The sequence below is a fragment of the Vanellus vanellus genome, assembly GCF_965231255.1.
Source record: "Vanellus vanellus genome assembly, chromosome: 16".
Classification (NCBI taxonomy): Eukaryota; Metazoa; Chordata; class Aves; order Charadriiformes; family Charadriidae; genus Vanellus; species Vanellus vanellus.
In genome coordinates this window covers 13,970,552-13,998,176 of record NC_138921.1, presented here as the reverse complement: position 1 = coordinate 13,998,176, position 27,625 = coordinate 13,970,552, and the positions used below count along the sequence as shown (strand labels likewise).

At 46.9% G+C, this 27,625-nt stretch overlaps 1 protein-coding gene across 2 annotated transcripts in view; it reads left to right on the top strand.

Annotated features, from left to right (window-relative positions):
• The window catches only part of KDM2B (lysine demethylase 2B), a 120,252-nt gene that overhangs the window by 91,433 nt on the left and 1,194 nt on the right, over window positions 1–27,625 (top strand). Inside the window, exons 13-20 of one of the 2 annotated variants that reach the window (XM_082491703.1) lie at window positions 11,959–12,183; window positions 15,793–15,936; window positions 20,642–20,728; window positions 21,298–21,558; window positions 22,552–22,590; window positions 24,258–24,931; window positions 26,402–26,565; window positions 27,051–27,212. In XM_082491703.1, the coding sequence (XP_082347829.1) occupies window positions 11,959–12,183; window positions 15,793–15,936; window positions 20,642–20,728; window positions 21,298–21,558; window positions 22,552–22,590; window positions 24,258–24,931; window positions 26,402–26,565; window positions 27,051–27,212 (1,756 nt within the window). Of the gene's footprint in view, window positions 1–11,958; window positions 12,184–15,792; window positions 15,937–20,641; window positions 20,729–21,297; window positions 21,559–22,551; window positions 22,591–24,236; window positions 24,932–26,401; window positions 26,566–27,050; window positions 27,213–27,625 lie in introns of both variants that reach the window. The other variant, XM_082491702.1, reaches the window with a different exon arrangement.

The following is a 27,625-nucleotide window of genomic DNA, read 5'->3' as shown; positions in this document are numbered from 1 at the left end:
TGATATTGATGAGACTTATATATGACTTCAGGTGAGGTGCAATCAAAGCAACAATTCAGAATAGAAGGTACTGTCTGTTTTCATGCAGTTTTCACTAAGGCTCATTCAGCAGTTCAATTAAGGATGTTATTTATTACTGAATTATATTGTGCAAAGCTGAAGTATGGACACAGTTATGCCAATACAGGTATGACTAGGGTCAGTGCTGCTTATTTTGTTTTCTAAGCTGATGTAAATGGCACCAGGCAGTCAGATATATGCTGTTCACACAGGGTTGCTCACTATTTGTCGTAATTTAGCGTTCTCTAGTGTAGGCAAGCTGAAAGAATTGAGCTGGAAAATGCTCTCTTAATAGTTCTGTGTATTAAATATTTCTTTGAATGGTTAGCTGCGCTTGTACAAGATGAGATTTTTGGAGAGCAATTATAATCATATATATATAAACTTATAATTGTAAGTTTATGTTATTGTGTTGTTCCCCCCCCCCCCACTGATTCCCAATTTGCTATTTTATATCGTATCCTCTCCAATTCTTTTAAACGCCAGCTCGGCAAAGTTTACCGCGCATTTGGAAATCACTCTGAGATCTTCTTGGCATGTGTGTCTTCACTCCTAACGCAGGCCTCGTAATTAGAGCTCATTTGTCAATTGTGTTGCTGTTGTAAGCAGCAGACTGGAACACGCTCTCCCGCGGCAGGGCTGGCTGAGGACGGAGGTTTGATGTGGGTTACACGTGGTGACCTGCTGCAGCCCACATAGGCTAATGCCAATATCAGGAGCGCTCGTATGCGTTGCAGATGAGAGGAGCAGCATGATCTATGTCATGATTTAATCCGCTGTGAATGACATTTCGCTGTGGTGTGACTGGTGGATTTTCCTTGGGGGATGTCACAAGTTATTTTTTTCCCCTGCCTGGATTACGGAACCAAAAGGCTGGAGGGGGTGAACAAGCACGAGCCAGGTTACGCGGAGGCTTGTGTGGAATCAGCACAGGCTAGTGGAGACGTGGTCTGCCCACGGGCAGGTGTGGGACCAGGCATCTTCATTCTGGATGTCATCTGTTCTCCTGCCTCTGCTGGAGGCCAGCTGTATAATCGAACCACAAACGCTGCTGTAATCGTGTCAGTTATCCTTGCTTCACGGTTTAAAGCTCTCCTTTGTAAGGCTATAGTGAGACACGCATCTCCCCCTTCCTCTCTCCTCCAGAAAACGTTGGATTCTGATACTACCTTGTGATTCTGAAAACCAAGGCCTTAGGCACATGCCTTTCGTGCCTCGGCTTTCATCTGCTCCTGCTCTCTCGGTTGTGTACAAACACAATGGGGGAAGAGAGAAACCTGAGGAGACGGGCTGAACGTACCCGATCGCATTCTGGAGAGCCCCATCATGCGTTGCAAGTAAATGCTTCACTCCTGGCACCGCGGATGAGCAGGATTGGGAGAATACCATCACATAGCCGTAATTTGAGCTTGAGTTGGCGAGAGGACAGAAGTACAAACAAGAAATGGGTATTTAAGGTGTTCAAAATAAGGAAGGGGCATAATTGCATGATTCACTTGGCTTTATCAGCAGTCATCTGTGAATACGTGTTTAAAGCTTGACTTTATTTTGTTACTTTAACTTGAGCGACCAGGCTTTGTGTAGATCCTGGTGTCACAGGGTGTGAGCGGGCGTAAGGCAGCCTTGCTGCTTGCTCCTGTGCCAGCTCCTGACTGTTGCTGCCTCTTCTCCTGGGCTACCCAAAGTGTTTGTGCAGCCATGTGCTAATTCAGACTGGGGAACCGAGCTGAAACTAGTTTGGCAAAAATCCTGATGCAAGGACCATTAGATGTGCTTCTTTATGGCTTCTTGGTTGCTCAGCACATGCAAATATTTAATCTCATGTTTAATTCTGCGTTGTGGGCGTAGGAGCCAGAGGCAAAATCCCAACAACTTGAATGGAATCGGGATTTCCCCTGAAAGCAGGCCCATAAATCCAATGGGAAGTTTAATTCTCAGCACTCAAATTCAGGCCTGTGTGTCCTGACCCTCACCTGCAAGCTCGCGAGGGTGAAGGCAGTGTCCGTGTTTAGGCGCTGGCCCTACTGGGACTTCTGGATCCAGAACAGGTCCCTGATTAACTGCTGTGTAACATTTCAAGGTGCAGGGAGGATATTTTTATTGTAACCCCCCAGTAGCGGGTTGGGACGTTCAGGACTGGAAACAGTTCCGCAGGAGCAAGCAAAAAGGGGGGTGCCTGCATGGGGGAGCAGTGTGAGCCCAGATGCGAGCAGCTCCGCAAGCCGGGTCGCCTTGTATCCCATCTTATCCCAGTTTATCCCAGCGCCGGTTCTGCCGCAGCAGGGGCATCGCTTGAAATCCCGAAGTTTGCTCGGTGCCTTCCTCCTCCCGAGGGATGGAGGTTCCTTCGTCCCGTCCCGTCCCGTCCCGTCCCGTCCCTGGCAGCTGGAGCCGAGCCGGCAGGTAGCGCGGTAGAAGGGTGTGCGTGTCTGTCTGTCTATGCGCGTCTCCTTTGTCTCCGGCAGCCCGTGCAGCGCCGTGCACCCTGCGGGCGGCCGCGCATCCCAGCGCCGCGCATCCCCTCCCCTCCCGGCCCCGCTCGGCACACCCAGGCAGGCCGAGCATCAGCCCGCCCCTGCCGGCCCCCCTCGGCAGCTCGCGGGGCTAATTACCAGCAGGGGGCTAATTGCCAGCAGGGCGTTAAAGCCCCCCCTCCTCCTTCTCTCTCTCTCTCCCTCCCCCCCCCCCCAGGCCCCGGCTGCGGTGGGGCGGCCGGCGCTGCCCCGGCCGAGCGGCCGCGCTGTCCCCGCAGGCCGGCTTTGTGCAAGCGGGCCGCGATTGGCCGTGCCGGCAGGGCCAGCCCCTTCCTGGCTGCCTGGCATGAATATGCACAGCCCCCCTTCCTCCTCCTCCTCCTCCTCCTCCTGCATGTGTGTGTGTGTGTGCGGGGAGCGGGGCTCCGCCAGCAGCGCCGCTCCAGCCATGTCAGCTCGGCTCCGCCTGGGCCCACCATGAGCCATGGCCATGTCTGCGAGCGCCGACGAGGAGGACTACGAGTCGGAGCCGGAGCCCGAGCCGGGGCCGGGGCCCGAGCTGGGGCCGGAGCAGGTCCGGGGCGGGCGGCGAAGTTTGCAGCAGGAAGGGAGGGGAGGGAGGCCGGGCCGGGCAGCGCCGAGCCGAGCCGCGCCGCGCCGGCAGCGGGGACGGGGAACAATGTGGGGTCGGGAGCGGCCCCGGCCCGGCCCGGGGCAGCGCCGCCCGCTCTGGGGCTGCGCCCGGCGGCGCCGCGGCCGCGGGCGTGTCCGCGGAGCGGGGCGCGGGAGCCTCCCGCCGGGGGCCGGCCCGGGGCGCACGGCCTCGCCCGCCCTGCGCGCCCGGGGGCAGCGGGAGTTCGGCACCTCCGAGGGCCCCGCGCTGCTCCGGGGGGGAATGCGCTCGGAGTGTGTGATTGTTCCTCTCGGGTGGGTGGGGGGGAAGGGGTCCCTGTCGTTTCCAGAATTGTGGTTTTTTTTTTTTTATTATTATTTTTTTTCTCTAATAAGATTCCTCAAATAGCTGAGAGGGCTGCAGGACTTCAGGAGAGAGTCTGATGCTGAGCCTGGCTACCTTGTCTTAGTTTGATTTATAGCCAAAATCTCCTTTCCGTTCCCAGGGACGAGGGATGTAGAATAAAGAGAAGGATGTGTGCTGAAATGAAAAGAGAACTTTTATTAATACTTCCAGGGTTTATTCTCTGAAGGTGGTGATTTGTTGTTTGTTTTTTTTTTTTTTTTCCTTGTGGGAGAAGGAGAATAAAGTTTTTAAATTTATGAAGTAATCTGTGAAAAATAATCCAGAACACATGTTCTAGATTGTGTGTTTTACTCTCTAAGAATTGCCTAAGCAATTAAAAATGTACCAGGAATAGAATTAAACACATGTATGCGATTTAAACATAAACTTGATACTTTTGTTTGTAAATCAAGGTGTTCTGCTCTTTAAAATAGCCTAATAACTTGCTTTTATAGATAAGTTTGTGCGCAGGCCGGGTGTTGAGTCTATCTTCTGAAACCCCTTTCGTTTCTAATAATTTTACAATGTTTTGCTTCAGGAAAGCAGGGCAGAGAGAGAGTTTGGACTGGCAGTGGTGGTGTGCCTTGGGTGCTCCCCGGGGATGGCAGTTCTGGTGTGGAAACCTTAAGAGAGATGTTAACGTGCTGCGCTGGCCTGGTGTAGTGTCAGTCCAAGAACCGAAGCCAGGTTTTGGATGAGTAACTTTATTAAGCCTTTACTTAATTCTGCAGATTGTGTGAATGTACAGGCCTGCGCTGCTGCTCGATTTGCTGCTCAACTCCTGGACCTGGGAGTTAAAATGTCCCAGCCCCCTTCCTTTTCTTAAACTTTGTCCCACGCCAGGCCTTTTCCATTTGCTTCTCTGTTTTGGTGTGATTACTGTAGGCTTTTTGAAAAGAGCTAATCATTAGGAGAGCAGATTGGCCTCAGCTGCATTGTACCAGCTGTGAAATTGCTTCTGGAGGTGCTAGTCCTTGCAGGATGAATTTGGAAAGTTGGTTACATTCTGGGATTCTTCAGCTCTTCTAAAACCTGAGGGTTGATAGCGTTTTTATATCTTAATAGTTTAAAACAAAAAATAATGCAAGAAAGCAGAGATCTTTCCTGTGGGATTTCTTAAAAGGCTTGGTCTGAACCTAAATTATAATGCTGTGGCCTACGTAGCAAAGACCTGTGGAGTGTTTTTCTCTTTGTTCAGAGCTGTTCCAGTGGTAAAACCCCTCACATGGATCCAACTGTATTTTCATACAAGCCTGCTTTAACCTGTGTAGTTATTAGATTTTTCTACACAGGATAATGTCAAATCAGTATCACGTAGCTTTTCTACTGCGATGGTCCCTGGCGGGTAACTGGTGAAAGGCTTCAGCTCTCCAGGTGTAGTTGAACCAGTGCAACTTCAGTGCTTGGGTAGAAGCTGCACTTTGTCGCTCAGACTTTCTTCTGACTTTCATTCCTCTTTCTCTAGTCAGTGTCTAAACTGAGAAGGCAAAAAGGCTGTCAGGTTTCCCAGCGCAAGAGCAGATAGGATTTACTGCGCTCGCAGTAGTTGCGGTCAGTGGCGGGGCTCTGGAAGCGTGTGGCTGCCAGGGCGCGTGTCCCGCCTGGTGCAGGCCAGGGGGAGCCCAGCCTTCCTACCCCAAGCGACCCACTTGGGGTAGGAAGAAAGTCAGTTTCTGACTGTGGCGCTTAACTTCAGCGTGTGTAAACAGACGGGGGCAGGAGGATTTGTCCTGAAGTAGTGGTAAGAAGAAAAGCTACATTTGCACAAGGTGCCTCGAGTCTGTATAACTTACTGGTATCTTTCTTTTTAAGAGCTCCTACTTTGGATGCATCTTATCTACAAAAGCATATTTCTGCCAATATATCTTATTCCACCCCCCGGGCCTAACTTCTACCTCCTTACCACCAGGAGAAAATAAGCGGCGGCACTTGCATTGGCACTTGTTTATCACACCCTAAACAACATAACTGTGCTGGCAGAAAAGCTGCTGGAGCATCACTAATGCCCAGATGAACCTGTGAGGTATAAACTTTTCTATTTACTTGTGGGAAGTTGATCTGTTTATTCAGTAGTGGAGCTCTGAGTCGTCACCTGGCAGTGGTCACTAGGAACTACATGGCTTGTTGCAGGGGAGGATGAGAAAGTTTGTAGGTACGAATTGGAGGAGACGATGGCTGTGAACATCTGGAGAGGACTAATCCTGTTTGGGGATGACTGGGCTTGAAAAAGTTTCACCGTCTTCCCTTTCCCTCTGATGCTCCTTGCTTAATGGGGGACCTTGGACTCGTCTTGCAGGACACCTCCACCCCGGCAGGAGCGTGTGCCGATGATGGGTGATGTGACTCTTGTTTTCCTCTAGCGGTGACAGTTTACAACTGTCCTAGTGTTTGCACGTGCCGACTGTTAGGCAGATACTCTTTAGTCAGATGTATTAGCTTTGTGGTGTTGGCTTGTGCTCTTCAGTTAATACCGCTTTTAAGGATGATGGCATCTGTGATTTTTGCTGCCTTAAGCTAGGTTTCCCTTCAGCCCCACTGAATTCCTGCAGTCGCGTCATCCCGTCCTCTCTTCTTCCTCTGAAGTTCTTCCTTTGACAAGGGTTTCTGTTAACTGTTGAAAAGATGGAAGGGTTTAATGCTGACGAATTGTTGATTTGGTTGTGATTATGTAGTGGAAGATGGTGTGTGTGTAACAGGCTGTCAGCTTGCCTGACAGGCTAATGGCAGCCCCCCTATTTTAGGGTTAATGTAGAGTTAATGATGGGGTCGATTTTGGAGACCTCTGTGAAAATGACTCTGGTGGATCTCAGTCCAGGGCATTGGTATGTGTGTTGCTGGTCTACGCCACTGCTGGTAATTGTCAATTTGACTGGTTTTCTTAGCACAAAGGCCAAAACTGCATGCCTAGAGTTGGAGGCTAGGATGGGGACATGTTGCTGGAGCTGTTCGGGACAGTGCTGGCCCTGGGCAGGGAGCCTTGTCCTCCATAATTTCTGCTCTGTCTCATGTTACAGGAAGAGGCAAGGAAATAATTGACCAGAAGCCTTTGCTGTGGTACCCCACCGGCTTCTCCAGTGCCCAGTATCAGCTCATGACCTAACATGTTTAGGGTGGTGTATTAGCTGACAACAGTTATGAGTTGTGGGTTAATGTGTTTTGGTTTTTTCCTCTAGTGTTTATTTATCAGATGTTATAAAGAAATGACTGGTAATTAAATTTGTCTGTTCTAATTCTGTTAAAACAATTGTATTGGGATGTAGTGCCATATAACGGTTTAAGTGCCGGATTGGCACCCTGGAAAACCTGGGTCCTCATCTCCTGATGCTGATACTGTTGTGTGGACTTTGTCAAACTACTGCAAATCAGAATAAGCGGAATCTGTCCACATGTTACCGAAGGAAATCACCTGCCTTGCAAATGGAAGGGGGATATTGGGGATATTGATAGGACGAGAGGAAATGGGTTCAAGTTATGTCAGATGAGGTTTAGATTAGATATTAGGAAAACTTTTTTCACTGAAAGGGTTGTTAAACATTGGAATAGGCTGCCCAGGGAGGTGGTGGATTCGCCATCCCTGGAGGTGTTTAAAAAAAGGGTAGATGTGGTACTTGGGGACATGGTTTAGAAGTGGCTTTGTCAGGGTAGGTTAATGGTTGGACTTGATGATCTTAAAGGTCCCTTCCAACCTCAGCGATTCTATGATTTATGTGGCAGAGCACCTTGAAGCAATGAACACTACACATTTAAGATGACTTGTCTTGGAGAGATTTATGCAATGGGTACATGAGATGTTCAGATTGTACTTGGTTAGGAAGTGAAGTGCTTTAGGGTCTCACTGAGCTCGCCACGTGATAAGGCCTTCAGAAGGACACTGCATATGTCCCTGGATTTTTCTCGGAGATGTTGAGTCCGAAATAATGGTATGGTGCCTCTGGCAGCAGTTTAAGCAGGTCACTGAAGCTGAGTGGTGGAATAAGGCTCACGCCCAGGTAAAGGCCACTTGCAGAAGAGCTTGTTTCTAGGCTGCAGGCTGTGTCAACCTTGCTTTTAGGACCAAGACCTCCTTCCTCCTGGACTTGGTTGCAGGGTCAGCTGATCTTCCTCTCCAGAGCAGAGGAGTCTGTATGTGAAGTTTCCTGGTGACAACTCCAACAGAGCCCGTTGGTGTTGGGATAGCAGTTGGGGAACATCAGCACCTACTTAATGATGCATTTAACAGCTGATAGCTTGTGAACTGTTGTCTCCAAACCCTGATGCTCTTGATATTTTTGTTTACCTGAGGTCTTTTGAGTTATTCTTTGCAACTGTGAAGGTTAGAAGTTTGTTGCTGTGAACAAGTTGTTTCTGTTGTAGTAAGAGTTGTACTCAGGGCGGAGGCCCTTGGTGCCTCTGCTGCTTCTGACCCTGGGTGGCTTTTTGGTCACTGCTGAGCAGGTAAATGACATATGGTGAAAGTGTGTTAAGGTACCTCTAAGTAGGCAGTGAAAATTTCCCAGCAGCCAAATGCTTGTCCATAGCCAAGATAAACTAATGTTCTGAGTAGTGACTCTTCCAGGTAGTGTTTCCCAGGGGCTTGGTTAGAGTTGGAAGTGTCATACCTGGGCTCGTTCCCAGATCTACACAGCCCTGTTGAGAGACTTGAATTGCTGGTGACCACCCCACCCAGTCACCTAATTGTTGTCCACCTGGAGCGCTATTGAATCCAACGGCGTTTACAGGAGCTCAGCACTTCTGAAAATCAGTTTGGCAATTTGTCCCCTTTCGTCTCTGAGGAGTGGGCATGTTTAACCACTGTGGTGTGGGAGGGTGATCCCAAACTCGTGATTTGTAAATGGCTTTGTAGTTCACAGTGTATTACATTTGATGGCCTAAGTTTACACCCAGTACCCAGGTGCTGTAGAGGCCATGCTGTGTCTGCTTCAGGGGCAGCAGTAGGTTACCTCTGTGTGTTGCGTAGCAGTTATTGGGGGGGACAAAAAAAAAAAAACTAGCAGGGTGTCCTGGTAACATGCCTTGTTTTAGGGGGCTGTGCAAGTCCACCAGCTTTCTAGGTTTCAGCGTAAGAGAGGTAGGTATTTAGTATATTAAGCCTAATATGTTTCAGCAGCTGCTTGCACAGCCTTCCTTATGAGCTTGGGAAGAGTGGTTGTCATCGCTCGACATCCTCCTACCCCTCTCTTGAAGACTTGCTGTGGCCAGAGAAGTATGGGCACGGTTTCTGTGGAGGTGATGGACAACATAGAGGATTGCTTGTGATGTTATTTCAGGCCGGCTGTCTCAACTCCCTGTTTTTTGTTGTAAGATTTAAGAAAAAAATCTCTTCAAGTTTGAGAACTGTCAAGAAAAGAAAAGATTATACCAGAGGTGGCTGCTGGGGACTACAGAGTCAGCAGGCACAGGCTGTGCTTGAGGGTCTCGGCTCATTTCCTTGGGAAAGGAGATAAGATCTGCTACACATTGGGGAGACTTGATCCCAGAACCTAGTTTAGAGCTTAGTGTGTCACCCAGTCCTGAGCTTGAGACCATGGAGTTGCTGTTTGCTGGGTGCTGTGGTAAACCCAGGTTAAGGAATCCTGCCACCCCCTATGACTTGCTCGTTATTTGCAAGACAGGTCCACAGAGTTGTGCTAGGAGGGTGGCGAATTGCAGTACAGAGATGGGAACAGGAGCTGGGAAGGAAATCTTTACCCATTTTTGCTACCGGGGCTGGTACGTTGTAAAACTGCAGTTTGAGCTGGAAATGCTGCAGCATCTCTTCACTAACATCAACCTGGAATTTATCTGGCTGTCTGCCATGTGCTAAATAAACCCCAAGTCATGTTGGAGGCTCCTTCTACCCCTTGAATCCCAGCCCCTTTCTGGGATAGCAACCCACAGGCCAGATTTTCTTCTGTGGAGGTTTTCAAACGACCACTTTGGAGCCCCTTGAAACTAGATACTAGTGGGAATTCCTGCAAGGCCTCTCTAGCCTTGCTGGCTGTGAGATCCTGGAGTGAAAACGTGGCTTGGATTGAGGATTGGTCGGTTGGTGAATTAGTTCAAACTGAGCTAGTACGATTGCTTGCATTTCCTAAGGAGCAGTGAAGAGGTCTGGGTAGGTAAGTAACGTTACATGCAGTGAGATCAGAGGTCTACACCTCTGCTGTGTGGTGGCGATTTGTAAAGAAATCAGAGTTGTGTGGTGTGGTCTGGCCTTAGTCTTGTTCTTGTACCTTCACCTTCCTGCCTTTTTTCTTTTTTTTTTTTTTTTTTAGGATTCTCAAATTCTGTGTTCAAGTGATGCCTTTTTACTGCTTGCATCTTTGCAATGTCCTGGTGCTTAAGATGCTGTCCTCAGAATTAGGACTTGGCTCGTATTACTGTGGCAGAATCAGGGGTTGTCTTTCAGCTGGAAAAGTACCGAGTTTGATTTTTCCTTGAAAGAGATTGCATTTTAAAAAGATCATTCTGATGGTGTCGTAACTGCTTTTTGTCTTCTTAAAAACTTAGTCATGTTCAAACCTAGCAAGAAGGAGTCAGATGCTCGCACAGAATCTTCTGTGTGCTGTTGGCAGAGGGGAACTGCCCAGGTTGTTGTATGTATTTTGGTTTAACTTGTTCCCACTGATGTCTAGCCTTTGGTTTGTGTCTCTCGCTTCCCTTGCTAGTGGAAGGAGACTCCGATAGGGAGAATGGAGGAGTGATTCATGTGGAGGAAGGAAATATCTCTTATCTAGGTTGCCTCTGAGCCAGTCCTGCCGGAGCTGACTTTATCCTTGAGAGGCTGAAAAGTTGGTCTAAAAGGTAAATATTTATTCTTTAGAGTGTCTGAAATTGATCTGAAATCCAGGTGTCTGGTGCTGTTGCCGGTGGGAAGGAAGCTACGCTTGTCTGTGTTCACACAGCACAGTGCGAGTCAACCTTCACGCAGAACAAAAACTGTTCTGGAGGAGCATAACTAAAAACTTGCTGAAATCTGTGTAACGTTATCGACTAAGCAATGTTTTCTCCCACTTTGGTTAGTAGGTCTGTGGGAAAGAAGGTAAGAGGTCTAGCTCCTGGCTTCTCTGCTCTCCCAGCAGTGAGGTTCCTGGGATGGAGACTGTTAAAATATCAGCACTCTTCTGCATCTTAAGACGGACACCGGAGCTTTGCTAAGTCAGCTGGGAGGAAGTTCAAATACTTGGCAATGTGGCTTTTTTCTCAGGGTTGTATCATAGGACACTTAGGGAAGCTTTTCTAGTACCAAGTAGAATGTTTCCATACCCTTTCTTTTAAAATCTTCAGTGGAAATTCTGCATGGCTTTCTATGACCAGCCTGCCCCTGCCATGGTGATTGCCCAGAATTCAGCAGGAACAGAAAGTGAAACTGGCTGTCTGTTGGTCATATGCTGAGATGTGCAGAAAGTGGGAAAAATTGTGTCAATGCTAAACCAGATGAGCTTTGCAATCCTGTTATCATCACCTTTACGGAGAAAACTGTCAGTGGTAAGAATGAGCCAAGCCAATTCTTGCATAATTAGCCCCGTACAATTATATGGTATTTAGCAATGTTTGGCTTGAGCTGTAAGTTCTTGTGTTTAACAGAGTTTCTGATGAGAACATGGAATTTAGATATCCAGAGTGAATATGTTGCAGTTAACCTAATAATTTAAAATATTTTCATGCTCCTTTAGCTTCTGTCTTAAAGGTCATTGAAATCTAGACCTGGGATGCCCTTTTTAGCCTCTTCACAGCATCGGTTAGTGTTCTATTTTTGAGCACTTACTAGTGTTGGATACGAGGGGAGATACTTTGGAAAGGTTTTGTAGTATTTGTGGTTTATTTCCTACTTTATCACTTGGCAGTAGCTCATACTCAGGGGAGTATGAGCTACTGCTTTTTTAGGGAGATTTCTGTGGCTTGAGCCATTGCTGCTGTTTCGCTGCTGTTTCACTGCTGTACCCAAGCTCATAATTACTTTTACTACCTCCTTGGATTCTTCCACTTCCAGCAGAGGAAGCTAGACCTTCTGGCTTAACCTGAGCACTATCCTAAGAGCTCCCTAGCCCTGAGCTCAACAATGGCACAGATCATCTCTTGATGATCAGCCAAATCGTGGCTTGGGACTTGTCTTGTATTGAGTTGTGCATCAATGGATTCTCCCTGCCCTCCTGTCTAAGTGGGCTTGCTATAGGTTTGGGATCTCTCATTTATGCCTTGATTCCTTTGTCTTTTTTCCAGTGCATCTTTTCTTGAAAAGGTAATGGAACTCCTTTAGCTATAAGAGTGATCATATGCATCTGCTGAGTATTACCTATCTGTGTATAGTACTGATACATCGGTCAGTTTTACATCCAAGATGTCTGCAACTCCTGTCTAAGGAAGTTCTGTAGTTTAGGTGGTAAGTGGGATGTGTGATTAACCTTGTGTGTCTCCCTCTTTCAGAACAGGGCAGTTGGACGGCCCAAAGGGAAACTGGGCACTGCTTCTGCAGTAAAGCTCGCAGCTAATCGGACAACTGCTGGAGCACGTCGGAGGAGGACGCGATGCCGCAAGTGCGAGGCGTGTCTGCGGACAGAGTGTGGCGAGTGTCACTTCTGCAAAGACATGAAGAAATTTGGAGGACCTGGCAGGATGAAACAGTCCTGCATTATGAGGCAGTGTATCGCAGTAAGTGTACCTGTTGCTACAGCTCGTTTGGAGATTTTGTTCCTCTATCTGTCTCCTGCTGACAAGGTGTGGAACTGAGAACTCTGCTCTGGGTAGTCTCTAAAGTGCATTGGGTAATCCAGTGTAATCCCTGCTCTCTTGGTTCAGATCTCTTCTTCCACCGCTCCTCCCCCAAATCTTAAACCAGAATGCTCCTAGAACTTAGTAGCACGGCTTTCATTCCCGGTAATATAGAAGGTAGATGTGGGGATTATCAGTACACCAGAAATTGGTACTCAAATCATACTGAAATTCTGGAATTTGGGGGAGAAGGGGAAGAGTGGGAAGTTCTCATTGAAAGGGAGAAGAGGCCTGTTTGGTTTGGATCTCGGAATTTCCTGAGAAAAGCTGACTTGCAGGTGTCTTTACCATCTTAACTACTTAACCAATTTAAGATATGGAGAAGTCTTTGGCTTCCTCCAGGATTCTGGCGTTGGTGACCCCAGCCCCAGGCTACTTGAGATCTTAATTTCTATTGGTTTGCTCTTATCTAGACATATGGGAGGGATCTGATCCAGATGAGCCAAAGAGCCATCAAGCCTGGGGCTTGTCTTCCTCAGGGACTGGAAATGGCTGTTGGGGAATGAGCATCAGAATAGGGCAAGCAGGCAGTTGAGCAGTTTCCTGGGCTCCTGTGATACATTGCTTAGAAGCTTCTCGAGTCACAAGTGATAGCTTTGTATTTAACAAATATTGACAGATTAATCTTCCATTAAGTTGTCCGAGCACCTTTTGAATCTGTTTCTGTCCATGTCATGGAGCTTCTCCTCAGGTCACATGTCCACGGTGCCCCCATTCAAGGGTGAAAATTAGCTTTAGCTTTCTCTTTAATTCTTTGGAAGGTCTTGTTTATGCTGTTGTTAAGGGTTTGGTTTTCTGTTGTTTTTTTAAGGAAAGGAATGTTGTTTATTCATAACTGAAATATCACCCCATCTATACTGATTTCTCTCTTAACTCTTCTTACAGTGCCTTTCATTTAGTTGGTGTTTTTTGTTTCTTTAATTCTGATGAGGAAACTGAAGTGGAGGCATTAAATTACTTGGTCTGACACTGATAAAAAACTGATAAGCGCTTAGGGTTTCCAGTAGCTGCTCCTAGTAGCTCACTCCATGTCCTGTTCTAAGCCATACACTGCTCTTGACTTAGAGGACTGGATTCAGCCCTGCTGGATCTTTCAGTAAAGTACATAGAATATCTACCTTTCTGCAGAGTGCTTTTGCAGCTCAAGTGTCTTTTCTTTGAACACTTGATTTCCTGGAGTGTGGCATGAATTGAACAGCATGGATGAAGAATTTATTATTCTCCAGGGGGAAGAAATAGTGAAATCGTGCTGCCTTTTTAGTGGAGGGATTAAATTAGGGCTGCAGTGTGCTTTCTTGTCCTGACTGATGAAGGAAACTTTCATACTAAGCTGTTTCACTCTTGATACACAGATGAGCCTTTTGGAGATGGACTGGGTTCTCTCTGGCTGAGTGTAGTTACATCTCATCCCCTTTCTTCTAATGAAGGAATATTTTTCTCCTTGCTATCTGCACTTTTATTTCCAGGAGCTGTGGTTGGAGTACAGGGTTTGGTAGCCAGGGTACTCTGATTCCTTGTCCCACGCTTGCGTGCACTTGAAGATGTCTCTGCCCTTTGTAGGTTCCTATTGGTGTAAATAGCAGGGGGAGTATTACAGACTTTTAGACCAGCAGAAGCACAGAAAATCAACAAGTTGAACTGTTGTAACTTTTAATGGCGCTTTACACTTCTGTAAGCAATCCTATTGTCTTCACTCTTGTTCATTATGGTCGCTAACAATTGCAGTAGTAATATATTATGGTACCTATCTAACAGCTTCTAGCCAAAAAAACCAACCCAAAACACCAAAGCAAGGCTCTGTGGAAGTAATGATCCCTACAGTTCTGGGATTGTGCTTTCTTCTGGTTTAATAACATTGACAATATTAACTAGACGCAGACTTTCATTAAATCGGAAGCCTTAAGAGAGCCTGTACTGTCATTTGGAGAACAGGAAACTCCTCTGCATCACTAGTTCAATCAAAAAAGGAAACAGGAGTGCCTGTGACACTTCATGCTGCACTGAGTAGGTCTGAGGGGAGTGGAAGGGGCTTTGTGCTGGGAGGATGAGTTGTGACAGCATGGTTGTGGGACAGGGCTAGTTGGGGCACAGAGGAGATTCCCTAGACGCCCTCACTCCCAGCATAAAAGTTGTACTGCTCCTGGGATGTTTGTTCTTGTGTGTGGGTATAAATACTTACTGTGTGGGAGGTAGGACAAAACAAGTGGACAGAGCTCTTATGGCTCTGGACAGCTTAGCTTTACTCTGGTTTACCTGCTGGTGGAATGGGATCCTGGGGATTCCTATTTTGTGCTTGGAGGGAGGGTGGGAATTAAGTAGCATTAGCAAAATGCTCTTAAAATGGAGCGTGGGTAAGTACTGGCATGAGAAAGCAGGAAAGTATTGCTGTAGCTAATGTGTCGAATGTTGGTGTGGGGGGCAGCAGACTGTACTCTGTAATGGCTTAGTATAGCTAGCTTTTTCCCTACCTGAAACTTGCTGAAGGATGCACTGTTGCTGCATAGGTTTGGTTCAGTGTGCAGGTATCCACTTACAGATTTTATTTGCTCCATCTACGAGAGATCCTTGCTGTGAAAAGCCACATCTGTGCCTTTGGCTATTTAATAGTTAAGGGTTTGCAACCTAATCGATTGCATTTCACATTACAGCTAGCTTCTTATGGGGATCTTCCTTTCCTTTCTTGTAATGAGTCTTATACCTTATTGCCGCAAACCAGAAGTTTGTTCCTCATTAGCACAAAGGTAGCTTTTTAATTAGACTGGCATTTGGTGCTTTGACATGGGTGACAGATATGTAAGATGCTGCAGTTCCCTTTCTGCCTCAGCAAAAAATAGAAAAAAATCAGTGTGCTTCTCACTTGTGACACTTGGAGGAGAGGAATTCTCTTTTTAAGTGTCTGTGCAGTGCTTTTTGCAATGCTCAGGTTGGGAGCAGGGCCCCAGGTAATAGACTGTCAGTCAGAAGAAGGTTTGTTTCTGGTTCTGTTGTGAGCTTGCTGCGAGACCTGGATTGGGTCCCATAACATCTGTCTGCCCTGCTTGTAAAATAGGGAAGCTGCCAAATTGCTAGTCAGATTGTGAAGCTTAATGGATGTGAATAGTGATGTCCTAGGTTGTTTCTTTTCCCTCCCTTTATACACTAGTGAAGTGACTTGCATGCCAATGTCTGTGTCAGCTCACAGATTCAAGGGACCCACCAAAAAAGCATTTTCATCCATCCCTGGGATGCCCCATGAATCGATGTTGCTACAGGGATGGCACTTGAATTCCATGAACTGTCCTGTGATGATTGATCTGGGTACCCAGCCCTGGTTGTTACCAGTTTTTCTTGCCTTCGTTGCTCTGCTGGGCTGGTGCCTTCAGCAGTTTGCACAATTAATCCGTATTTATCTCCTCTTTGAAATGAGGATACTGTAAATGCTCATTGAGTTCTTGTTTTCATACGTCTTCTGTGTCCTGATCAAGACTATTTTCTGATACGTGTAAACAGCCGGTGTTGCCTCATACTGCTGTGTGTCTGGTGTGCGGAGAAGCTGGGAAGGAGGACACTGTGGAAGAGGAGGAGAGCAAGTTTAATCTCATGCTAATGGAATGCTCCATTTGTAATGAAATAATACACCCAGGATGCCTTAAGGTGAGTACAAGGGTATGATACATGTAGGAAACAAACTGGATTAGTTATCGCCTTAATGTAAAAGTAGTGCACAGAAATTAGAAAGCTTTCCCACGTTCGTCTTTGGAAACTTCAGTGCGCAGAGAGTTGGTGTGAGGAGCAGGGTGACAGCCGTGGCACATGCGGTGCTGACTGGCAGGCAGGGATCCTCTGATGTAAGTGGAGACTTGCTTTGGACAGCCTCCAAAATGTGTGTGCATGCAAATGTCTTGTGGGTTTTTGTTTTGTTTTTCTTTCTTTTTTGCTTCTTGTTTAAGGAAGTGAGGAGTTTCATTTGGGACGGGAAGCTCAAGAGGACGGAGAAGTCTGCTTGTGCCTTTGGATGAATTAGTCGCGATCCCTGTATCGATAGCTCCGTCCTGTGTCCCACAATGTACAAACAAGTAGTTGGCTGTTCATGTTTGTCCAGGCATAGATGTGCCAAGCAGCTGGCTCTAAGGATGTCATGAGCAAATGTTGCAGTAGGAAGACGGCAGCTCTAGAGAGCAAACCGAGTGAGTTTCAGGCTGCAGGAGTGCTCACCCTTGGCTGACTTGAGTCCTGTGAGCAGCTATATTCTTTGCTGGGAATAAAAGCGTCATTTGGGGCATATCTTTGTGTATGAGCATTTAGAAGCCTCCTTTCTCCAGAGCTGGTTTGTTTCAGCTGATCAGCCATTTCCTGTTGCTGATTTGTTTATGGTTAAAGTGATTTGCCAAAGCAAATGTATTCTGACAAACCGTGCCCCGGAAAGCAGCTCTTGGCCCTTCTGGGATCTCTGGGAGGAGAGGTATGTTCCTTATGCAGGCCTGGGGTGATGCTCTCCTGGTCTTTTATTTTTCTTGGGCTGTACATAGTATTGCACCAAACTATGTGTGTGTTATTTATTAGAGCAGAAAGCAGGTAGCTGGCAAACCAGAACTGTGGCTGTCTCCTTCTCTGTGAAATTGGTGCTCACAGCTTCTGCCACAGATGGGCTCTGAAAGGGAGATTTGCTGGTTGGCTCTGCTTAAAATGAGGCTTCGGGGGCTGGTAAAGCAGGGGAGGGAGCTGCTCGTTTTCAGAGGTACCTCAGTTTTGGCTTGTAGCTGCTGCTATGCTATTCCAGTCCTTCCCGAGAGTGCCCTGTGCTCCCTCATCTCTTGCTTTGCAGTGTCAGTGACGCTTTGTGGCCGAGTCCAGAGGACATGATTGTTGTCTAGTGGCAGTTCAAGTACTGTTTCCCCTCCCCGTACCACAGCTGGGACTAGTTGCACAGGATGTGGGTCAGATCTGTGAAATCAAGCAAGTGATGTTTGTTCTTTTATGCGTGTGGTGTCCTGAGTGCTGTTTGGGTAACTAGGAACAATGTTGCTTTGGGTCTTTCTGAAAATTAAGCGGTGGGACATGTACAGTGTGCCTTGTATTTTAATTTCTCAGTGCTTCTGTTGGGATAGAATGATGGGGTAACTGGTACTGTTTATTTACCGAGGCAGAAAGGCACTGGTGGTATTTCAGAATCATTTTGGAAGGTGAGATGAGACTATGCACCAGGGAACAGCAAAAGGAAAATGGAGCCCCTTCCTTGATTCCCTCCTTTCTCTTTATTTCTGGGTTCCACGATTTTCTGTGAGACAAAAATCTGTTGCCATGTTTACGTGTTGCTTGGGCCCTGGACAGGGACTTTAAGCCCAGAGGATGGAGCCCATAAATAGTCCTTGTGGGAAGCGCCTTTGAATGCAGATGCAGCCCCAGGGCAGCTGTTCCGGCTGTCCACCAAGAGAAGGTCCCTTCCTGTCCTACTTAATAAATAGGCGGTAGTACATGTGAACTGTCAATCACCTCCAATTAAATGTCTGGCAAATGTATTTTTGGGGCAGACCAGAATAAACTGGATCACTGAAGGGAGGAGTATCCTTTCCTGACTTATTCGATGTGAATTCCCTCCAAGATGCATCTCCAAAGCTTGTGGAGTAGTTTGGCACGTGGCTAACTTGTGCTCCAGCACAGGTTGTTCCTGGTTTAAAGTCCATCCCCTTCCAGCTTCCTCATGTGGCTGTACATGTTTGTGGTGGGTTTTCTCCATTAAAAAACTGTCAGAGGATGACCTCTTTAAGGAGATTAAGGGTAGCTCGGCTGCATCTGAGCTCTGACACACTTTCAGCCTTGGGGGGCTTTTGTGGGTGCCTCTTGCAGGGGGAGCCCTGGGTACCAGAGCACATTAGGTGCTCATGCTGGAACTGTACTAAAGACAACCAGGATGTTCCACGTGCTGAGAAGTGTCACGGTGGAGTATGACATGCAGCTTTCCTTGAAAATACAGTACTGATGCATATGCTCGTTTAGCTGAAGTTTCTTATGTAAACGATCTTGGTGAACATTTTGCAAGCGCAGCATTGTTTCCAGAAGGAGCTAGTGAGATTTTCAGGGGAATATTGCCTTCCGTTGTTACAGAGCGTTTGAGTTGAACCAACATTGATGAATTTTTCCTGCTACATGCCAGGTTGCTAGGAACGCTGGTTAGCATGTGTGAGTGCAGTATGTGACGGTGTTTCATTAAGGAGAAGGGGTTCGTTTTCCCCAGTAGGAGCCTGTTCTTTTTCATCTTAGGTGGGTATAGTGATAATGATGGAAAAGGTGAATATTTAGGTGCCTCGTTGGAACAGCAGAAATACAAAGACCTTTTCCAGCACAGCTGCACTGCTGCCCATGGCTTCAGCCCAGGGGTGTCTCGCTGCCTGTATTGTTTCAGTCTTGGTGCCGCCAGAGTTCACGGCTCTCGTTCAGCAATGTCAGATCAGCATCCTGGGGTCTCCATATTCCTTAACAAGAAAACTTCACAGTAGCATAGTCTCACGTTTAGACTTTCTGAATTGCTGACCTCGTGCTGCAGGTACGTTTCTGAAAATGCCTCACGCTGTGGCTCAGACACCCACCTGCTGTTTGTAGCAAACGCTCGGAACTGGCTCCCACCCAGCCTGAAAGGCTCGGGACAGATTCAGTGGCAGGTTTGTGTGTGTCTAATTAGTTTGCTTACAGTTCCTCACATCTGTTCGTTTCCTTAAACTTCACAGAAGGGACAGAGCTGTAATGCTTTCCCTTCAGTAGCATTTGTTCTATATTCAGTGCGGGAAATAACTTGTTCCCAACTTGGGCTTGGGCCAGGAATTGTTCCCCTGAGGCAGAGATATATACAACAGCTCCTGGAGTATCTTACACCTACCATGGGAAAGAAGGTTCAAAGGCACACAGTTGTGATAAAACCAGTATTTAAATTCTGCCCACTTCATTTACTCATTTATTAACTCCAGAAGACTTGCTGAGACTGACATGTCATCACTCTTGCTAGATGGGGAAACTAGAATGGCTGCTGTCTGGCTCGGGAACTTGAGGAAGCAGTTCCCCTAAAACCAGGGCTTGATCCTGCACAGCTAGTGCCTTTTCTCTGAGCTGGGAGGAGAGGAGGAAATGTTTCAGAAGTGTAAAAAAATCTGCAGATCTCTGCCCCTGCCTGTTCCAGCAGCAGTCTCCTGCTACTGTGCTGCTGATGCCAATGCCTAGCTGTTTGTCTTGACAGTAACATGTCTCTGTTACCTATAATAGTAATAATTTTTTTTTCCCCAAGGCTTATTTCTGAATATATAACTAAACCCTTAAATGTGAATGTGCCACGAGTGAGCATATGTGTTTGTGTGGAGGGTGTTTTTACCTTAGCTCTACTTTTCATCTTCAGTTTCATTCACAGAAATGCCTTTTCAGAAACACCCATCTCTGTTTGGAGAGTAATGTGGGCTCCTATATGGAAATTCAGAAACCAGCAGCTTTTCAACTGCATAGGACAGGACTGGGCTTTTATTGTAGCGTGACAACACTGAGTGTGCGTCTTCTCTTTGAAAAAGCAAAATGTCCCATTCTCTCCAAGGTAGTGAAGTAGTAAGCATTTCTCTTCCTTACATTCGCTGGGTAACTCGGTGTGAGAAATGCCTTTGTGTGTCCAGTCTTCTGAACAAAAGTGGCTGTTCTCTAGCTAACTTGGCAACCATCGTTTTTATTGGCACATGGGCTTGAGGGCTTGGAGGCATGGGACTGCTAGTTCTGATCCATAAAGAAAAATATTTTAAGGAACACTTGATTACAGTGCAGGGTGCTCTGCTTCTAAAAATGCCGAGCAGTATTAATGTATGTGAGGATGTGTGTATGGGAAAAATCCCTTCTATTTAAAGATCAGACTGTGCCTCACTTTGGGGGGTGATGGGACAGGACTGAGTTTTTCACATAAGTGGTGTGGAAGGACATTTGGAGATGGTGTGATTGCAGTCCTGGGTTTGGGGGTTTTGTTTTATGTTTTCGGGGTGGGGTTTGGGGTTTTTTGCAAGACCAGAATGTGCCCTGTGTTAATTGGGATTGTCATTGACTTTCATAAAAAGCCCAGACCTGAACCCTTTGTCAAATACCAATTTGGCCAGCATGCTTTCCTCCCTGTTGACATCATCAGAAGGGTAATTGTGGAGGACCAAGGGCTTGCTTAGCACCAGCAGGATGGTGCAGCACCTGCCGTGATCCGGGTTTCTTTTCTGCAGGCATTGGGAGGGCAGCAGTCAATCAGAGAAAACTGAGCTGTACAAAATGCCTGTAAACGATCTGCCTGTAGACTTTTGCAGCTTTTTGCAGCACAATTGTGAATTGAGTTGTGCCTCTCTTTTACCAGGTGAAGGAATCGGATGGTGTGGTTAATGATGAGCTGCCGAACTGCTGGGAGTGTCCAAAGTGCAACCATGCAGGGAAAACTGGAAAAGTGAGTTTAATGGGAATAAGTGGTACTGGAATGAGACATAAAATCTCGAGCATTCCCTCTGGCTTATAGATGTAATTTTGCCCAATACCAGCTTTTGATTTTGTGCTTAATTCGGTTGAGTTGAAGGAAATAAGCTGATGGGTTTCTATTCTTTAATAATTTTTGTATTCTTGTTCCCTATACCAACTCTTCCCCCAAAACTTGGGGAATATTTGGGTTAGTTCTGTGCACTGCTGCATGTTAATGTCTAATGTGAAAATACTTTTTTTAAAAAAACAAAAACCAAAACAAAAACACAGCAAAATCCGGAAGCAATTATGTGAAACCTGAAGTGTCTGTTGGAATTAGTGAAACATTATTTCTTTACAAACTGAGACAAACTCTGCAAGTGTGTACTTCCACAAATAACTTTATGAAGGTTGAAACTACTTTGCGCTAGCTCCTTGCTAATCATTTTGTCTGTTACAAAGTGATCAACCCACCAGTGTTGGAGGCAACTTAGATAAAGAGCTTGAGAAAGGCATAAGATATAAAGTTTGTTTGTGTTTTGTGTCTCTTTGGCGTACAAGCAAAAGCGCGGACCAGGATTCAAATACGCATCAAATCTCCCAGGCTCATTGCTGAAGGAACAGAAAATGAACAGAGACAATAAGGAAGTAACAGATGCTGCAAAACGGAAAGGGGACTGTGAAGAAACTCCCAGGCGGAAATCAGAGGAACATTCCAAAAAGACTCAAGTTGACTCAATACTGAGGAGAAAGTCAGACGAAGTGCATCTGTGGAGGAAAAGGAAATTTGAGAAACCCCAGGAACCCACTATGAGAAAGCGGGTATGACAAAACACTCTTTTCATGTACTTACACAGATGCGCGTGGGCTGGTTGGGGCTCATGTCTCTTGCCTTCTGGCTTATAGCTCATCTTGAAATCCCAGATTGTTACAAAAGAAACTGCGATGTTTTACCTTCCTTTCTGAAAACTGCTAGTCTAACAGGACAGTAGTTTGAACAGCGACACTCGGGTTGATGTTCAGAGGCCAAAAACACTGGGCTGTGTGGCTGTTGTTTTATTCAAAATACTGGAAAACCTCCTTTAACGAAAAGTCCTTACAAGATGCTTCGAGTAGGAACAAGGCGGAAATCAATTTTTAATGGAAACCTTTTCATCTTTATCCACTTGGTGGCGCATGGCAGCTTGTTTTGTGGCTGATTCAAGGATGTACAATACTCTTAAAACCATCAGAGGACCTTTAGAAATGACATCTTCTGTAGCCTGCAGAGAGGAGGAGCTGCTCACAACAGCGATATAGACAGCTTTTCCCTGAATTTAACAGCCAAAGCTCTTGGGCCAGGCAGGGACACTCTGGATTGTCTTGTAGATTGTGAAATACGTTGCTTGGGATATACAGAAATGCTGATTTGCAGAGGTAGAAATAAGGACCAAGATTTAATGTCTCCCATGACTCAATGGCTGATGGCTTTAAAATCGCAATTGGTGGCTGGATGTGTAGTTCATGAGGAGTGGCAGTCAGTCTGCCCTGTGAAGCTTGACAGGGGGAGTGCTATGGTACAGTAAATGTAGGGACTGGGGTTGCTTTGGTTTAACGAGAGACCAAAATTCACGATACCAGTTTATGCATATCTGCCTTCTGGCCGTGCTTTCCTTTTCCCATCCCTTTTGGACTCACTGCAGTGTTTATGGATGGCTTGAATTGCTCCGTGAAAGCCCCCCAGCATGTGCAGAAGGCACTGTGGATCACCCGACCTTCATCAGACAGCGCGACAAATGCATGTTTTGGGGTTTTTACTTTTTTTTCTTCCAACAGCTGAAACTTGGAAAAGAAGACAAACTCTTGAGGAAGGAGGTACTCTGCCTTTTTAATAGATGTTTTCTCAATCCCTTTTAATCCCCTCTCTTCATGTGAGCTGAGTGGTGAGCCAGTTTCTCTATCAGTCGTGTCCTTGTGTCACTGCAGGCACTTTTATTATCACATTTACATCGTGAAATTACAGAATATCTCTCACGTGGAAACCTTTACACTCCAGGATAGCTTAGCTGCAGGGTCTGGTTTTATATTTTCTGTTCTGGTATCCCATATTAAAATACAGCAGCAGGCTGTGTTTTGATGAACCAAGGAATAAAATCCTGTTTCTATATTGATGTTTCGCTCTTCTTGTGTGGTTGAATCTTGCCCCTGCCACTGCCCCTCGGCAGTCTGTACCACAGCACATCCCTGGAGTCCTCTGCTGACACCCCAGGGCGCCAGGGCTGACCTGGCGCTTAAGTCCTGATTACCTCTCATGATCTGACACAGTAACAGACGTCCGATACCTTTAAACTAAGCACTCGGCAGTACCCTGTGTGAGGGATGCTGCAAGCTGACAGTAGTCTGATGTTGTAATTTTTTTTAGTCTAACCTGTCATTAACTTACTGTGACCTCTTTCTTTATAATATGTTAATTTAAAGACAGGGTGATGAGCTTTCTCAGGTGTGCGCTGCAGTCTGAAGCATAAGAGCACATCCACTGACTTCATGCAATTAGTTTATTGCGAAAGCATAAACTTTCTGATAGAACAAGTGTGTTCACAGCAGTTCACCTTTTCTTGCCAGTCCAGATCTCTTCTTATTAGAGCTATTTCATTTTAACAGTTGGTGGCTTCTTTCTTGCGTGTAGTGATCAGATTAGACTTGAAGTCTTCCCTGGGTTTAGTTTGTACATCTCTTACGCTTCTATCTGGTGTGCATCAAAGAAAGATTTCATTAATGCGAGCAAGTGAAGTGCAGTTTGCTGTTATGACCGGTGACCGGGGCGGGGAAGATGGTGCCAGCTAACCCCTGTAAGCCCACGTTGCGCTGGAGATCACGTCAGCCCGAGGTCTCATCAGGCTAGTGGTGTGTCAGACCTGCCACATTCCCTGTTCTGCATACACCGGAGGTGGGGCAAGCTTGTGAAGAGCAGCAGAGTCATGCAGGATGTAAAGGAGCAGCTAAAATGTAATTTAATGAGGCTGTGAGTATCCAGCAATAAGGGCCACAACAGCACAACCACAGTGTGAGTCGGTGATTGCAATTCAGAAGGTTTCAGAAACTGGCATTTTGGCCACTGGGCACGAGCGCGTGTCAGCCAGTGTTTAAAGTGGGTGCCCAGTGAATGTGTCCCAAGCCTGGTTGCTTCTGGCCTGCTGGGGGAAAAGCCCTCTATAGTATGTTGCTAACCTTCTGTATATAAATTGTCCGTTGTGTAATGAGTAAGGCCCTTAAATCTGCAGGATTATGCATGGTGAATAAATGCATTTAACACAGTGCTGGAGTCCGGAGGGCCAGTAGCTGGACTCCTCAGCCGTGTGATGGCACTTGAACTTGATACCTTTGGCTGGTGAATATACCCTTGTGCTCAGATGGGTGGAGCCCAGTGCTGGCGGGCGGCCCGACCCCCCCCAGGCAGGGCTGCCTCTGGGGAGCATCAGCATGTGAAGTATTGCTGAGTATGTTCTTGCTCAAATAGTCAGCCCTTGTCTCTTCCTTTTCAGCGGCGATCGTGGAAGGCTCCAGATGACCGAACTGCCATGATCAAACCCCTGCGGCGACTCAAGCAAGAGCCAGAGGATGACCTGCCAGAAGCACCTCCCAGGTCTAAGGATAGTGACCAGTCACGGTCCAGCTCGCCCACTGCAGGCCCCAGCACGGAGGGCGCCGAGCCTAGGGACAAGAAGAAGTTCAAGATGAGGCGGAAAAGGCGTCTTCCCAATAAGGAACTGAGCAAGGAGCTCAGCAAGGAGCTCAACCAGGAGATCCAAAAAACCGAGAACAGCCTTGCCAATGAGAATCACCAACCCATCAAATCTGAACCTGAGAGCGAGAACGAGGAACCGAAGCGTGCTTTGAACAACACTGAGAGACTCCATAGGTTCAGCAAAGGGTTAAATGGGACTCCCCGGGAGCTGAGGCACCAGCTCATCCCCAGCCTGCGAAGCACACCTCGGGGAATAACCCGGCCACCGCCTTCGCTCTCTCCTCCCAAATGCATTCAGATGGAGCGGCATGTTATCCGGCCACCTCCCATCAGCCCCCCTCCGGACTCTCTCCCCCTGGATGACGGGGCAGCCCACGTGATGCAGAGGGAAGTCTGGATGGCTGTCTTTAGCTACCTCAGTCATAGAGACTTGTGCATCTGTATGAGAGTTTGCAAGACCTGGAACAGATGGTAAGGAGGGTGGGAAACCAAGCTAGGGCTAACTTGTGGTGGGATGGATTTGAAAGGGAAGCGGGTGATCAAGGCACTAGAAAGAAGCGTGCAGGTCGACACTGAAGCTCTGTTGAGCCCAAGGAGAAGGGGTGGCCAGGATTGTCTAGAGAAGCAGCATGTGTTCTGGTGCTTTCTCAGAAACAGCAGTTCCCGGCACTTCTGATGGTAATTGTGTGTGTGTCAGCATTGGCGTCAGCCTGCCGGGGCTGTAACACCCCAGAGCAGCCTGTTCTGTAGTTAGACACCACAATGTTCTTGCCTGCTGGAACAGCCAGTCTGGGTCATGCTAAGTCTTGGTGTCATTCTGCCCCCAGGACTTGCTGGTTGCTAATGCAGTTGTTTGTTCAGTTTGGCTATTATATATCTATTGAGATACAGCAAAGATCTCCCGGTGCCCTTGGTGCTCTCCTCAGAAGGTCCGTGCTGACCGTTTCCCTGTAGAGGGTACATGGAGAGCAATCCTGTTTGCTGTGTTCTGTACCAGCAGAGCTGCTGAAGGAATCCTTCATTAATTCCATTTACTCACAGTGTGTCCATTCCTTGCTGGACACAAGTGAACGGTGACACAGTCGGTGACTGTGTGGCACCAGGAAGCATTAGTGGACAGATTGATGTGTTTCACTGAACTTGCAGTAAAGTCACTTGTTGGCTGTCATCTCGGATTCGACTGTAATGTGCACACAGATGGGCAAGTTGTAACAGAGACTCCTTTTGAGTACAGTCTAGTAAGAAACTGCGTAAATGACAGAAAGGTTGAGAGGTTGATAATGCAGTGCAAGATGAAGTGTGTGGAGTGTCTCCTCCGTGGGCTTCTTGGTGTCACAGAAAGCTGGGAAATGCCTTTTCCACTTCAGTGCAGTTTTTCTAATGGAAAAATTAGAAAATGCAGAATCTTGCACACTCATTAGGACTTTTTGCTTGTTGCCCTCGGAGAACCATAAAGAGAGCATAAAAAGGCATAAGCCGCATAGATAGGAATAACACAAACACACAAAACGGGAGAGGGGAGGATCTCTTTTGCAGAGTTCATGGATTTTAAGTAAGGAAAGCACAGGGAAAATTGGGACAGTAATACTTAAAACCAGTCTTTATATTGAAAAGGTAAGCAAAGTGTGGCTTGTCTTCAGGTTAGAAAATGGATTTTAGTAAGTGCTGTGATGACTTAAAATGGGATCTGAAGTTGTTGACACTTGTAATTGTGTTGAAATCATTCCATGCTTTATTGCGTGATATATTTGATGGAGAAACTTCAAACCTACGTAACATTGTGTGGTGGTGTGCTTATCTTAACATCGCTCAGCCTTATTTTTGCTATTTTCAGTTAAATGCTGTCGTTTTCCCTACTGTTTAATGACACCTTTTAAAGTCTTGCAGAAATCAAAGCAAGTGCCAAATTAAGTGCTGTTGGCTTTTTTTCTTTTTGGGTAGGTGCTGTGACAAAAGATTATGGACCAAAATAGATTTAAACCATTGTAAATCCATCACTCCACTTATGCTTAGTGGCATTATTAGGAGACAGCCTGTAACCCTTGATCTTAGCTGGACAAATATATCTAAAAAGCAGCTGAGTTGGCTTATCAACAGACTGCCAGGTAAGTGATGATTTTTCACCACGTCACTGAATTTAGCAAACGAGTTTGTATCTAAACTGCTACATCAGAGGAATGTCTGCAGAGATCTGGGTATCTTAGGAGAGGAGTAGATGCATAGGAGTGAAGCATCAGCAAGTTAAAATGGGCCCAAAATTACTTATGTTGTGAGTACTTGACATGCTGGGTAATTGGAGGCGGGTTTTAGTCAACAGGTAAAGTTGCTGTGGGAAGTGCCTGTGCTGATGTGATTAGCAGTGGGGGTGTGGGGAGGGGGTCTGCTCTCACCCACAGTAATGAAGCTCCAGATGGTGGGAGAGATGCAGAGCTGGGCAGGAGGAGGCTTACGGGGTCTCTGCTCACCCTGGAGTGCGGAGGTTGTTTGTCAGAGTGGCACTGGGCTTCACCTGACGTGTGCATGATAGCAGAGATCACTGCATATGTCTCTCTGGGTAGGCCACATGCTCCAACTTCTTCTGTATCTGCAGGTCTCCGAGACCTGCTGTTATCGGGGTGCTCATGGATAGCAGTGTCGGCACTTTGTAGTTCCAGTTGTCCTTTACTCCGAACTCTGGACGTGCAGTGGGCAGAAGGCCTGAAAGACGCACAAATGAGAGACCTCTTGTCGCCACCCACAGATAACCGGCCAGGTAACAGGCGGGAGGAGCACGTGGGAGACCTGTCCCAGCCGTTCTGTGGCATGTTCTGCTGCTAGTCCCCCTTGGAGGAAATGAGCAGAAACCCCCGCGGCTAGCACTGGCGGGGTTCTGGGCTTTGCTGACACGTGAGGTGTCTGAAGTAGTGACTTGTGGCACCTTCTCACTGGAAGCCACTGGGTAACGAGTGATGTTCTGGCTGCTGAACAGTCATCTGAGCCACTGTGCCGGTTTTCTGTCTGACTTTCTTCTCTTCAGGCTGCAACGGGTGTACTTTAGAGAGTATGGAAACACTTTCTTCCAGTTCAGGGAAGGAGCAGTTCTGTGGGTCATGCCACATTCGCCCGGATGTCAGCTCAGGTGAAATTTTGAGCAAATCAGATCTGCTTTCTGGCATGCACTGCACA